We start from the raw sequence: 15,161 nt of genomic DNA, 5'->3' as shown, positions 1-15,161 counted from the left end.
TTCATCACTATAATATAATCATCTTTGATCATAATCTGTCATCAGTCTCCCATGTAAGTTAGAATTTGACAGAAGAGAAATGGTGTCATATGGGGGCAAACTGTAATGGATATTTGCTGTGAAAATTTGGCGAAGACAAATGACCGCATAAACCACTAGAGTCACAGTAGAGTTAGATAGCTAATGAAATGATTCAGTCATGAAAATGGCGTAAGATTGGTAACGTGAGAAATTTTAGGTCAAAAGTACACAGAAGAAAGTTTAGATTAATTATTGCTACCCAATCCGTTTAGAAGACAAAAAATACCCTTTTACGGGATGGTAATTATGCGGGCGTAATTTTATCAGGTGGCTCTGGTTTTGCTCACCTATAGGAAGAGTAAACATGTTTGTCGGTAAGGAAGTTGAATGTAAAATGTTTTAACCTATCTGCAAAAATATTTGAATCGACTTTCATGAGTGGGCATCACTTAATATTAAAGTTTGTCAAAAAAAAAAGTTTTGTCATCGAAATACACAACCTTGGATGAGTAGTTAGCGATTTGCCCTTTTTCGTTACCGAAAGACATTAAACAACTTTTAACTTAAAAGATGCTAGCTAAAATATATGTAGGCTTAGAATTCACTTCCATCTCCAATTAAAATGGTGGTCCATTTTGATTGGATGTGAAAAGTAGCATGATATGACATCACACTCCAAGGACCACCCATTTAGCTCATTTTCTCGAAAGCTTATTGGTTTGCCTTGGTACTGTACCACGTGACTGACAGTGGGTTGGCTCTATAGCCACGCCCCCATACCTAGCTATTTGTTGTTTAGTGGGAAGAGTCCAATTAACAAATCAATGAATACATGAAATTCAAAGCTAGAGTGACTAAAAGTATCACCTTAAGCTCTGAAACTAGAAGTTAGAGTGTTTGTGAAAGAACAAACACTGATTTAGTTTTAGGACTAAGAACTCTTCCTATTGGTCAGTTTGTCCTGTATGCAAATGAAGGTTGCTACGTCAGATCCTGAACCTGTGCGCCATTTTTTCCTCAATAGGGGAAGAAAGGGACAAAAGCTGGACCATAAAATAACTAATCTTTACATACCCCACCTTTCACATACGACTGCATCCTTCATACACTGGTGTCCGTAGACAGATGCCGCTGCTCGGATGAGTATTTGCGTGCAGCCCCAGCAGCAGACGCAGCTTACGGACACGCACAGTTGAGGGCCGGCGGAAGTGGAAAGCGCTAGCCCTGTTGGAGGAGGCACAGCGACAACTAACGTTAACCTACGCCGACAAATTGGACGAGGTAAATACCGTAGAGGAGGCTGTGGGCATCCTCAATAGTGAAGACGCAGCGTGGCCGCTTTAGTGACCCGGCTTAATGATGTCAGCGTGCAGCCAGGATCTGCAGAAAACACCACATACACACAAAACACACTGATGTTAGCACGGATAGCAGCAGTGTAAAATGACAGGTTGTTACTCTGTAAAGATTTAACACAGAATGCACACTGTAAACTCGCTGGAATAGCCTAATATTATTTGACACATCAGGAAAAAGTATTATCTAATTATTTCTACAGTTTTACAGAGCTGTTGCTTAGAAGCTGTACAATAACATTGCTTTGTATTTGCAGACAAAAATATTCATCAAGTGCAGCCATGCTTTTATTTTCTTTCAGAGTTTACTACTTTATAACCTCATAATTACCATCGGTCAATCTCGTAAGTTTTGTGTTACCAGCATTTAATGTTATATAATCACCGCTTCGTATTTGTTTTTTAACAGGATACATGAACTGATTTTGTATATTTTAGTTATGCATGCCTTGTGGTCTTTTTGTAGGCCATAACCAGGAAATATGTCAACATCACTGCGATCTGCATATTATTCACATGGCTGCAAATAACGACTGTATTCAACCAGTGTGTCATTAAGTTACTAACAATGTTAAAATGAACTTATAGACAATTCATAGAAAGCCAAAAGTGATATCTGAAGTTTGCACCTTTTTTCTCCAGTGAACACTTTAACTCAAGGATTTTTTATTTATCATGAAAATGAACACAAAAGCAGTAAATGTTCACTTTTGAGAAGCTTAACGGGGCTTTAAAGATAAATAGATGGTCAATGCAATTGTTTATTTCTCAACTTGTAACCCTGTTTAACTGATACATTATTACATGTAAATACTCCCAAATTATAAGAAATAAACACTTGTTTTCTTTCACAAGGCCTTTAGGAGACAATGTATCAGCTTCCAGTTGGAAATATCGAGAAGATCCGAAAGGCTCGGAAGGCTGTGAAAAATATCCTGACTGAGATAGGACTTGAAGACTGCCAAAACCTGCTGAAGGTATGTGCACTGTTGTTTATTCAAAGATTCTTTCTTAAAGTTGCAATATTATCATCAGATTTTACTTTCATTTGTATCTTTTATCATGCATGCCTTGCACTGACCGTCACTAATAATACCCCAGTATCTGTCCCTGTGTGGGTTATTGGGGCTGGATGTTCTCATTCGGGCTGGGAATCCCCAGAGGTCTCACAATACGATATTGACAGGATATTTGTTCCTGATTCAACATTATTATGATTTTTACATATTTTGTAATATGCTAATAAACACAATAACATATTGCGTTAACTGCATTTTATGTCCACAAAATTAAACTAAATCATCTCACTTCAGTCTTTTTATTTCGACACAGTGAGGTTCAGACCCACAGACTGACCAACACTGTGATTAAATTCAAACCTTGAAAAAGGATGCATGCACCTCACAATCTGAACTGTTGCTATTTCAGTCTAATCGAACCTAACTGAACACAAACATGTATGGACGACTGTACAATTGTAGTAATTATTGATATATTAGTAATCAATTATTGAATTGATTACACAAATGTCTTTTTTGGGTTCTTATTGCAACAAGTAGGATTGGGGGTCTGATGTTATGTCTCCTGTTTTGTCTATCATTTATTTCTTACATGGATTTGTTGACCTATCTTTCCTTGTCAGACATTTTTAATAACGTCATGTTCATTAATATTTGATCGAAAACCATCCTGTAGCTCTTAAACCTCCTGGAACTGGTCTGGATGGGTTTTAGTGACACACAGATATATTACTCTAGTGATATTGTGCATGATAGCAACACGGATATTAACAGTGTGTAGATGCATTTTTTTTATTATGTGTGAAAAAAAACATGGTGATAAGAGTTGGCATTTTCGGAGTGTGGAAGTTTTAGTGTCTCACAAACTTAACTGTGATGATGATTGTTGTTATAGTTAACCAACAGGTTTTGCCTACAACCATAAAAATATGCACGTCAAGACGTTTTCAGGATTCAGGGAAATCTTACGGAAGTCCTTGAAATCTGGGATCTGGAGGAGGTTGTGAAAATGCCAAGGAATATCCAAATGGTTGTTTTCCTCAATTGTGAATTGTTTGTTTTTAAGTGCTAAATGTTTTATAAGTCAAGTATCATATTGTATGTCATGTCTGTCCACCTAAAAGTAATGTGAAATGCAATCTAAATCAATATCATGAGGATTTTGTTAAAACTGTTCTTAAAAGTTGTTGATGTAATGTAAAAATAATTTCAAATGACAATTCAGCTTTCTTTAAATTTCTATTGTTTTGCTTGGGAGATAAAAGGCCATCTTGCTAAATTGCAATGCAGTTAAACAAACTTAGATCAACACCTCAAAAATCGTTCAGAACGTTTATTAATCTAATTCATTATTCTTTCATTGTGTTTGTGTGTTTGCTTTGCAGGATCTAAATGAAAGCTCGGAGAAGAACTCAGATGAAGGTGACACCTTTAAGGAAACTGATTGGGTTGATTTCACTGATGGATATAATGGCAGACAATATAAAAAGGTCAGTATTCCAATAATAACACCTACTACTGAAAAGATTATTTCCTTTTTTTTAATGGTCTAATATGTTAATTAACTTTTAGATGTGTTAGTTGTAACACACACATAACAATGTTAATTGATATAATAAATATACATTTTATTTATAACACACCGTACATTTAAAAGAAAATTTCAAAATGAGACAGTACCATTAAAACAACAGTGACGTGAAATAACCGGCCTTTTCTGTTCCTTTCCATTTAGTGGCCTTATCGGTCGCGATCTTTGTGCTGTAACCTGTGCAAGTACTCCACTAAAAACATCTACAACTTCAGGACTCATGTCACTCGCTGTCATAAATATGTACAGTCCTTCTGTGCGCTTGCACCCTGTTCTCAGTGCCTCTTCATCAGCCACCCTAAGGTGGTCAAGAAGCACATGATGTTCTTTCACTCCAAACTAACCAATCATGTACAACCAACAAGGGAAGGACCTGCACTGAAACACCGTGGAAATGAGAGATATCAGTGCAGAAAATGTGGATTTCCAGCCTCTTCCATCTTCACGTTGAAAAAACACATCATCCTCAAGCACTTGGAGAGAATGGCAGAACAGTACATCGGTTACAGATTACATCTTCAAGGCACCACTTCTATAAAGATCCACTGCTGCAAGGTGTGTAGGGTGAACACCGGGACCCTTGATCAAATGTTGCATCACATGCTGGTGGAGCCATCGCACTATTCAGTGAGTACTCAAGTCCAGAGCTTAATTTTTGAGAACAAGAACTATACCATGAAATCAACGCAGAACGGGAATGGATTGTTTGTGACTTTCCCGAGTATCGCTCCTAAGCCGCAAACAACTCAAATGTTCAACAGTAAGTCCTTGGTGCTGCCAAGTAACGGCCAACCTGCTGGGACTGTGGTGACGTTACAGCAACTACCAGGAGGTACAAACAGTACGACTCTGATCTGTGCCCCTGGGACCAACCAAGCATTCTTACCCCCACAAGCATCAGCGCTGGTGCAGCTAGCGAGTGCTGAGGCTAAAGGTTTGCTCCAACCTGGTGCCACGATCGCCCTCAGAAGTGCTTTGCACCAAGGACCATCAATGGTCCAGCTTCCAACAGTGTCTAACATGTCTCTCAAACAGGCATCAGTGACTTTGGCTCCTCCTTCTCAAGCACAACAGTCTCCACAAGCACAGCAAATCCTCCTTCAAACTGGACCTGTGTCGAAACCTGCTATGGTCACACAAAATGTATCAACCAATCAAATCACCCTACAAGGCACCATGCTGACTTCACAGTCTCTTTTGAGTCACCTGATCCCGACCGGCAACCAAATGAACGGCATGCCCACATACACTTTTGCTCCGCTGCAGGTAGCAGTGCCAGGAAATCAAAATACAAATACCCCTCTGAAGCCTATCGAGCAAACGAGTAACTCCTCCCCACAAACCAAGAAATGGATTACCTGTCCACTTTGCAACGAACTTTTCCCCTCGAATGTCTTTGATATCCACACAGAAGTGGCTCACCAGACAAAATCCACCTCAGCCAAGTCGGAAAGTGTGGCGGCAAGAGCAGCTTTCTTGAAGAAAATGCCAGACAAAACCGTCAAATGTCTCACGTGCAAAATTCTATTATCAGAAAAAAGTGTCTTCCAACATCTACTCCACGGCCTGAATTGTTTGTACTGCTCGGCTTTGTTCTTTTCAATCAGACAGCTCGTTGAGCATGTTAAGACGCACAGTCCCTCGAGCAAGGCATACTGTGATTTCCTGAGACAGAAGTACAGGGTCTACACAAAAGGCTCTGGTATCCTGTTCCCTTACTTTGACGTCAACACAACCGCACCGAAAGAAGTTCTAGGCGACGTCGAGGTAAATCTCGCGCTGGTTACAAATTCACTTGACCTCATCTTCTTTAAGTTGCAGCCCACCAGTCAGCCAGAAATTTGCCCGGCGCCCTTGAAAGTAAACAGCACGTACTGTCCTTTCTGTGATGAAAAGTTTCAGACTGACTCCCAGCACCTTCAGCACCTGAAAGAAAAACATTTTGTGGCACCTACAATTCATGCCATCCTTAAGACAGAGGCTTTCAAGTGTATATACTGCAATGGTGTGTACACAGGAAAGGTCACCCAGCAGGCCGTGATGCTCCACATTCAGCGATGCCGCTGTTCACCAAAGCCACCACAGCTACAACCCCCCAAGGCAGCACCAGCACAACCCCAGCCACCGCCAAAACCAGTGCAGCAGCTCAGCCAGCCTTCCGGACTCTACTTTCTCCAAGTGCCACAAGGAATGACAGTGAAACAAGCTCTGGCTCCAGCTCCAGTGATTCCAACTGTGCCAGCTGCCAGGCCTGCAGAGTCACAAGCAGAGTTGCAGTCCAAGCAAAGGCTGGAGGCTGCGTTGAAGGAGGTCATCCAGGCTAATAAACGAGAGAGGGAGGAAAGGGCAGCCATGCGTAGGAAGCGAGAGCAGGTGAGGTTCTTTCCCCTACCAGAGCCTGTGATTCAGAGCGACCCCATTGTGAAGCTAGCGTTGGAGCCAACAACAGTGGAGCGCCGCAGCAGCGAAGAACGCAGAGACTTCATATTCAAATACTTCAACACAAACCCTTATGCCAACAAAGCCGAGTCTGATGAGCTGTGCAAGAGGCTGTCAGTCACAAAAGCGGAGCTGGCAGCTCTCTTCAGCAAGAAGCGCAGCAAGTGCATGAAGAGTCTCAAGAGCAACACGGCGGCCATTCTCCTAGGATTCAACATGACAGAACTGAACAAAGTCAAGCACAATCTCATTGTTCCAGATCCACCAACAGCAGATACTATAGAGCTTGCAGATGCAATGGAGCAGCCTGTGGATTCAACAAAGCCAATGGAAAAGAGTGAAGATGGACCAGAACCCATGGAGGAAAGTTCAAATGATGAGGTTTCAGTTGGAGAAAAAAAGGTGGAGCAGATGGAATGTGTTTAGAAGATGGAAATAACCTGAAATGGTAAATAATGCAAATGCTGCTATCCCTAATTTAAAACAGAATAAAACTCTGATACTTTAATAACAGCCTGTTGTGTTGATAGTTACTAGAGAAGCTCATAATGCAGTGTACACATTGTATTTCCCAGCAGACAGTTACCTGGAAGTGAGGGCAGTTTGTTAATGTAGCCTTCATTAATAGTGCTTTTCTTTCTCAGTACGCTGTTGGTGGTTCATATTCTAGTTTCCATATTTATACAAAGTCACGTTACAATGCTCTTTAAGACAAAATAATCAAAAACAGATTTTTCTGTAAGATATGGTTTCACTAGTATTTAGCTGTTTACAATCCCTCATTCTTCAATTCTACTGACTTCAACTAAAGCACTGATTTCGCCCCTGTTAAAGCTTTCCTTTTTTACCCCTTTATTTAAGTCCCTTTGGGGAAAAAATGATTTGTTACATCATTGCTTGTCTCCTGATATCCACATTTACATGCACCCTTTGACATAAAGTGGATTTTATATTAAATTGTGCTTTCTTTTTGTACATTTGTTTTTATTACACTTGGACCTATCTCTGTCTTGTGTACAGTTATGTTTTTTCTCATTTTCAAAAGAGTTTCTCCTCTACATTTAAACAGTTAGAGGAATTATTTTTTGTTTCCTACTCCTGCAGACCATTTAGACACATGTTCATGTTACAGTTTTGAATCCTGATTTTGGAAAATGTACAGATTTTGAGATTACAACTTTGAAGAGTTAAATCCAAGGCTGTCCCAAATTAAAATACAGTTTCCTGCATGAGCATTTAATTCATCAGATAAAATTAAGAATTGTGCTATTGTAAAGCTACACATACTTGTGGCCTTTTATCTAGACATTTAACAAAGCATACAAAACAAGGATTGGGTGTTTCTTATACATCTTCTGTTCTCCTGACTGCTGATTTGTTTTGTACTTCTTATGTTTTCATCTTCTATAATTCCAGGGGGAGCAACAATGTTGGGAGTGGTACTTATTCTCATTCTGTCCAAGTCCATTGAGTTATAAAAAAATGACGCGTTTTTCTTTCACATAATGATTCATTTATTTTGTTTTTCATTTCCTAATAAAAGAAAAAATATCAAACCAGCTGTATTAGCGCACCTTAATGTGTTTATTCCTTGTGGTACTATCATCGTGAGATACATGCAGAACTTCTCATCACACTTCTTAATCAGCAGAGGAAAAAAAATCATTGTTACATGAAAGGGAATCCAATAGACGTGAAGTTTCCATCAGTGTTTAATAAACTCCTGATGATTGAAGACGCTTATCTGTCCATAATGTATATTGTCAACATACTGTACTTGTAATTTAATGACATGTTTGGCCCAGCCAAACGTCATTATATATTACTGTAAGTGCATGCTTTATTTACTTCTGGTTACATACTGTTGCTGTGACAAAGATATTTTTTGTCTTGATCTTTAAACTGGTGAGCCAGAGGGGTTTTTTTCTCCACTTGAGGTACAATTTCTATTTTCAAACACACTTCATTGGTTTTCAACATTATCAGTGCAATCTTACATCATTATCATATGACATATGTAATGGATTTTCCTCGGGATCAATAAACTATCATGACTAATAAAATGCTTTAAAAAACGTATGTTGACCATGTAGAAAAACTTCGAACTCTTCAAAACCCACCACAAAGTTCACTTTGTAGCTTTTCTGTTTCTATTTGTTGCTTTTCTGATCTTGTTCTCAGACATTGACCAAATAGGACAAAAATATATCAACGATGAATTTCTACTTTTTTACAGGTCTGATTTGATCAAGGATTGAGGGGCCACTGTAGTTGTTGGTTTGAATGGCCTCCAGTCTCTTCATATACTCCACAGGGAGTCCGTTTTGCTCTGCACCTAGACACACAACCTAAATGACAAACAGAGAGAAATATGCAGTGAAGCTAACATGTTAATTTAGCAACAAAAGCATTGGCGTGTGTGGTCTATGGATCAGTGTTAACATGCTCACACCTCTTTGTACTGAGGAGAGGGAGGACAGGGATGGAAATTGTTCATCTGGTAAGTCCTGCAGAGCATCAGACCTTTATCAGTCTCAACTGAAACCTCTAATGGAGAGTACTGTCCCAGGCTCACCCCTTCTTGTCTGATGAAACATTAAGAGAGAAAAATGTGTTCGTTAAGATGACAAACATTAATTGCTGAACTGCTCAATCGTTTGTTTATGCTTCTCACTTGTCCAAGCTTGTGATATTGTCATCGCTCAAAGTCCAGATAACCCCCCAGACTTCACTTCCAGGATGGGAGAGGATTGTTGCTACTCCGCCATGCCACGAGTTGTTTGCATGTTTCTGCCACAGGCCAAAGTTCAACTCATAGTCCTGAACATAAACAGGGTGGTGACAGAGGATAAAGCATTGTGCATTTCAATCAAAATGTGCTTCATTTCACTGGGACTTCAAAATTAGTGGTAAGCTTGTTTTCAGCAAGGCCCTTGTGAGTTTTTTATTTACTGTTGGACATCGCAGCAGAGCTGGAGTACACTCAGGCCCTTTTATTATTTCAGCTGGCCCTGCAAGGAAGAATGGGGCTAAGCTGCACTGACTGCAGTCATTTAGTTTTAGTTATGTTAGTTGCGACTTGCAAGTGCATGATAAGTCATTTGACATACTGGGACCCCCTTACCTACATTACAAGGCAGGCAAGGTCCTAGGTAGACGACCTTAACAGCCACCTGTCAACCAAGGTAAATAATTGCCCAATAATATAACAGTTCACTTTAAAGTTAAATCTTATTCGCTGTAAAGTCTCCTGTGTTTTAATTTACCGTAAAAGTTTAAGCATGCAGCAGCAAGCTCGTATCCCTCTGTAGAGGATTTCTCATGTGGTCCTTTCATGGTCATAAGCTCTGCTGCGTTCAAAAAGTGTTACCTTGGCTGCAGACGTATCGTCGACCGTAAACTGTTCACAATGTCGTAAAAACAAGACGCATCACTAATATGTAGTATAACATAACCATTATGACTGTTTGTACCGACACTGTTATTCTATTTGTCATATTTACAGTCTATAAGGTGCCTATTATATAATAATAGCAAACCTAACCTGTATTTTTTCTTTACTATTTAGTCTGTTTTTCTCAAAATATAAATGAAATGTAGTTAATAAATGAAAAAATTGATATTTTGCTATTGAACTTTGTTACCTTCAGTCGACCAGTAGTGTAAAAGATCGCCGAGGGGTTTGCAAGGTGCAGTCTTTCTTTTAGCAAGTTGCTCCCAAAGGCGAAATACATAAAGCGACCATTGGCAGCCATCTTTTTATCTTTTTATTTAGCTAACTCTGAGTGCAGGACAAGACAGAAGAGCACAGCTAGTTCACCTAAACATTAACAGTGACAAATGTTTGCTAAAGGTGCTGCCCGAACACATCACTGCGGTCAAGTGAGCCGCCGATTGAAATACGATGCGTGTATATACAGGGATTTACGGTACGGGTGCTTGGAGCGCCCAAAAAGCAGGAAAACGGCCGCGTATTTTCTAAAAAGTTTATTGAATATGAAATGAGTATAACGTAAAAATGAACTACAACAAGTATTATAGCTCCGACAGTAAAATGTATTTTTCTAAAAAGTTGTTGAAATATTTCAAGTTTAATTCTGCTCAGCTTTCAATGAGAGATTTTTTTTTTTCAATCAGTGAAAGGTGATTTTTTAATAGATTCTTGCTCAACGTATCCCTGGCTGTTATCCTGTGATTTTTCAGCAGATGTTACTGTATAGACATTCAATATTTTATTTTACTTGCTTACTTACTTTAAATTTCTAAAAGACCATACAGTAAAATCAGATGAAAACCAAACGGGTAATAGTCAGGGCTTTTGGGGAACAAGAATCCATAAAAAGATCTTTGTCACCTGTCACAGCTGCCACTTAAAGCTAGTCTGTAAAAAGTCAAAGCTACGGCATGAAGTGAAGCCAACAATAAACCTGTGTCAGATACAGTCTCTAATAATTGTATTAACTACAATTGTCTTTAGTAGCATGCAGCTGCAGCACACTGGTGTGACGGAAGTCATCGTTTGTTGTATTTGCGTCCCAAGGAGGGTATAGAATAGAACAGAACAGAATGTGTGGTATGACTGCGTATGGTAGGACTTGTTTACATGGAGCAGCATAAGTTATGAATGGATATTGCATGTAAACTATAGCAGAAATATAAACCAAACATGTATTAAGAGTGAATATAGTTGGCTTAGTGTGTATGAAACTATGATATATAATTTAAAATACCCATAACATTTATCTTTAGGAAAAAAAAAAACTATTAAATCAGGTTTAATAGCTAATCTTTAGGTGTAATGTCTCTTGTCATGTCAGAGGCTTTTGTCACGCCAGGGGGCTTGTGCTCAGATGTATCCGAGGGAGGAAGTAGCTGTACAGTAGATGCTGTCATAAATATAAACAATCGGCCTGTTCAGTTATGGCTCCTCTGAGGCCATACCGTCAGTGACATTAACTGTCCGTTATAAAGAACAATAGTCACAATGTCAAGCTATTGACTTAAGACATGCAGACTTCCAAAGCTTTTTCTCAGAAAATGATTGCTTTACTTAAATGAGATAAAATGATTAATTCATCTAGACAGCTGTAAAATAATCCCCTGCACAACTTTTGGGTCCGTCATTAAGAGGTTTAGATTTCATGAAATCAGGTTTACCTAACTTCAACAGCAGCATCCGACTACTATTGAACTACTCCATCTATGTTAAATAGAGAATAGTGAAGCAGCAATATATTACGCATGGTAAAATGGCTACAGCACTCCAAATGTAACTATTGATTTAAACAAAACAAAAAACCATTTATTAGCATGTAGACGCACAATTTTGTGGTTTTACTAACACAGGGCCAAATCAGACTCAGGATCTAAAGTTAAAATGCCGAATGCCAGCTCTGTTAAAAGCATTTCTTAATCAGAACTTAAAGAGTACATATTAATGTGCAAAACACTTTATTAAATCAGATAATAAAAACAAAGTCAGGTTAACAAATCAATCCTTTTCCTAAACTGGAAATAATGCAGAGTCGAGTGTCTCCTCTTAAAAAGGATTTTAATGTACAAAATGAAAAAAACAAAACTGAACAAAAATACATGGAAATTCACAAAATGCTCCGTTTGAAAAAAAAAAGAAAAAGAAAAAAAAAGATCCTGTACAAACAGTGGGGTGAAGGACGGCAGATGTTCAGCCTGATGATCATCTCCTTGGCCCGCCACGGCCCCGTCCTCTTCCTCTTCCACGGCCTCGTCCTCTTCCACGACCCCGTCCAGCCACTGAGAAAACAGAAAAAATTGATTTAGAAAGTTACCAAACATTCACAGACTTACCAGTTCAACCATCCTTACATTAATAAGTCTGGACTTCACATTAAGTCAGTTTCAAAAGTGACAAAAACATACAAACAAGACTTTTAAGAAATTAAGATATTCAATGCAGCGATTTCCTCTGACATATATCCTGTACAACCGTGCACCATGAAACACGGGAACTGTTCAGTCAATCAGGATAAAGTGTGTAGTATTCGCTGTATCACTGGCAGCTAAGAGCAGAATAATAATTTATACTTTCTTAAATCACACAAGGGAAACTGTTTTATTTACATAATTTAAATGATAACAGGAACAAGGTCTCCTTTTGTCAACAGGTGCCAGGTTGTGTTATTCTTAATGATGTGCTTTCAAACTTTCGTTAGCTCTTTTTCAGTAAAGTGTCCTACTGGAACATCCAGACTGCATACTAACTTCATGAAAGAATTGCAAACATACAACTTTTATAAAAAGGCAAAAAAGATTCAACCTGCAAACGACAACTTTTTTGGCCGTGCAATATTGTTTGTTGCTTCGCTTCAAATCGTGGCAGTTGTGTACTGAAGCTGAATAGCTTTAGGACCGTTCTTACCTGCTTCCCTCTTCTTGGACTTGATCTTTGGCTCAATGTCAACCAGCAAAGTATCCAGAGGGAGACTGTCAGGAAGAATGAAGTAGCGGATATTGTTACCGCGGATACTCAGTGATTCCAGCTGAGTGGGCTCCCTGTTTTTCAGAGTCATTTTCACCGCTTTCAGGTGAGTGTTCATGCTCACATCAACTCCTAAATGAGAACAGAAAGAAGAAAGGGGACAAACATGAAGCACAAATCAAGTATTCTTATTCACAAACCTGTGAGGGAGATAAGAGCACAGATCCAGAGCTACATAGCTAGAAAATTTGAGCTGACATTTTTGAGCATTTTCAGCCCATGACACAAACATTATAAAATAACTATATTGAAACACAAGAAAAGCAGACAAAGGCAACAAGCATTAAAACAAAACATATGTAAAAATGTAAATTCTTATCCTAAAAATGGATTCAAATAGATAAAACTGCATACTCTAATATATTTATTTTTTAAAGTACATCAGTTTCAGGTCTGCAGAGCTTTAATCAGTCTGTTGTCAAGTAATTGATGAGTCGTAGTACAGCTTCAAGACATGGCTTCAACAGCTCTGTTCACTATTTCATGTACTTCAGGCCAAATGATCAAAATGAGCATGAAGTTGGTGACTAAAACAAATCAGCACTGTCAGATGGTTTCTGACTTTAATCATTATTTTTTCACTACAGAGATCAGTCGGAAGACACATTGTTTATAACCAGAAACATTAGAAAAAGGGTAGCAAACAGTCCTGATGTTGAAAGAGGACAACTGACTTCAACAGCACAAAGAAAATGCTCAAAGTTGACAATAATTTCAATTCAAATCAAAGAAGATTGACCTGAATGAAGGGATGATAAATGTTCACTGTACTGAATCGTCTTTGATAGGAAAACCTGTTGTTTATGATATGACCTTTCATTTTTTAGTGACTTAAATCCGGGGTGTTCTGATTAAAATCACTTTACTGAGTTTAATCTCTTCAAAGAATAAAATAAATCTCCATTCAGTCTGATTTTAAGCACATTGGACACATATCTTACCTGTGATGGTGCCGTGGACCTGGGTCCCATTCTTCAGTTCAATGGTGACAGTCTCATGGCTGAGTTTCATCAAAAATCTGAAAGTGTTTTACAGTAACATTATTAATTTGAGCACATCACTTTTTCCTTCATGTACGAGATTTATTTCACATGTATTCATAAAAACTCAACAAAAGTCTGCAGTTAGCCGTCGAGCTAACGACTGTGAAGCTTTGGCATCTAAATTAAATTTTAGAGAGGAAGTTTAAATAAGATTTTATTATCTTTTAAATATCAAACATGAATGGTTAATAAAGGACTGACATTTATGGCTGCAGTTTTGTTAAATCAGCATTATACTCTTTATAGTATTTCTATGTTTATTTCATTCATCTCTTCCCGCCTCTTAAACGTCCCCCAGTTTAAATCTGTATCCATCCACATGATTAACAGTGTTTTCATCAGTTCACGGTACATAACTCGATAAACTTCGACCTCTCACAGGTTCTTACCTGACTAGTTTCATGATGGTGATGGATTAAAGACCAACAATCCTCCACCGAAGACAAAAAATTACAGCGCGCGAGTGAAAACACGGGCCGCTGTTGTAAGATGTACGTTTTTGTCGCGAGCGGATACGACGTCATCTAGAGTGCGCCGGCGAAGAGACAAAAGAAAGTTCACTGACAACAACAGCGCGACCTAGCGGTGGAGTGATATATTTACTGTTTTTGATACGATAAGGAGTCTTTGGTTTTTAATTATTGTTTTGTTTTGTTTGTTTTTATCATATTGTACTTCACAGTGCGTGTCTGATATGCTAAGAGGCTTCATCACAATTAAAAAGAATACAATAATAAAAGTTTTGAAAGGACAAATAGCTTTCTGCTGGAAATGAATGCACCACTGAAACTTTAGGCTTGGTAAAAAAAAAACTTAAAAAGCTTGCTGGAGACATAGTTATATTCATATTCTGCTGCCCTGGGAAGGTGTATATATTATTTATTTAAAACTAAACTAAAATAAATATATTAACTATATTATATTAAGTGATAGCTGAATAGATAAAGAGGGGTGGGATTCAGTTAGTTTTACTTCTTCCCACTCCTTTATGGACATGTAACTTATAACTTTTTTTATTTTCTTCTGAATTATACTTTCCACAGTTTGTAATTATTTATTTTCTCTGTTGTTTTTCTTGTGTTCTGTTTTTTATGTTCACCTTTGTCTTATGTTACATGTTCGGAATAAATAAATCCAATTGATAAGATTAGATATAACTTTATTGATCCCAATGGG

The 15,161-nt window shown here is 38.3% G+C and overlaps 3 protein-coding genes across 3 annotated transcripts; 1 reads left to right on the top strand and 2 right to left on the bottom strand.

Annotated features, from left to right (window-relative positions):
- Positions 1-983: 983 nt before the first annotated feature.
- adnp2b (ADNP homeobox 2b) lies at positions 984-7,998 on the top strand. Its single transcript, XM_079368048.1, has 4 exons — positions 984-1,302; positions 2,232-2,353; positions 3,781-3,885; positions 4,131-7,998. The coding sequence occupies exons 2-4, from the start codon at positions 2,246-2,248 to the stop codon at positions 6,849-6,851; spliced, it is 2,934 nt and encodes a 977-aa protein (XP_079224174.1). The 5' UTR covers positions 984-1,302; positions 2,232-2,245; the 3' UTR covers positions 6,852-7,998.
- Positions 7,999-8,119: 121 nt separating this feature from the next.
- Positions 8,120-10,398, bottom strand: ggcta (gamma-glutamylcyclotransferase a). Its single transcript, XM_079368051.1, has 4 exons — positions 10,070-10,398; positions 9,100-9,245; positions 8,878-9,010; positions 8,120-8,773 (listed from the first exon to the last, which is right to left on the bottom strand). Exons 1-4 carry the CDS (start codon positions 10,178-10,180, stop codon positions 8,648-8,650), a joined length of 516 nt encoding a protein of 171 aa, XP_079224177.1. The 5' UTR covers positions 10,181-10,398; the 3' UTR covers positions 8,120-8,647.
- Positions 10,399-11,959: 1,561 nt separating this feature from the next.
- Positions 11,960-14,510, bottom strand: snrpd1 (small nuclear ribonucleoprotein D1 polypeptide). Its single transcript, XM_079367845.1, has 4 exons — positions 14,375-14,510; positions 13,884-13,960; positions 12,823-13,014; positions 11,960-12,197 (listed from the first exon to the last, which is right to left on the bottom strand). Exons 1-4 carry the CDS (start codon positions 14,386-14,388, stop codon positions 12,121-12,123), a joined length of 360 nt encoding a protein of 119 aa, XP_079223971.1. The 5' UTR covers positions 14,389-14,510; the 3' UTR covers positions 11,960-12,120.
- Between the last annotated feature and the right edge of the window lie 651 nt (positions 14,511-15,161).

Source organism: Symphodus melops (genome assembly GCF_947650265.1).
Source record: "Symphodus melops genome assembly, chromosome: 18".
NCBI classification, from domain to species: domain Eukaryota; kingdom Metazoa; phylum Chordata; class Actinopteri; order Labriformes; family Labridae; genus Symphodus; species Symphodus melops.
Note: the sequence above shows the minus strand (reverse complement) of the source record. Positions and strands in the feature narration are given on the sequence as shown.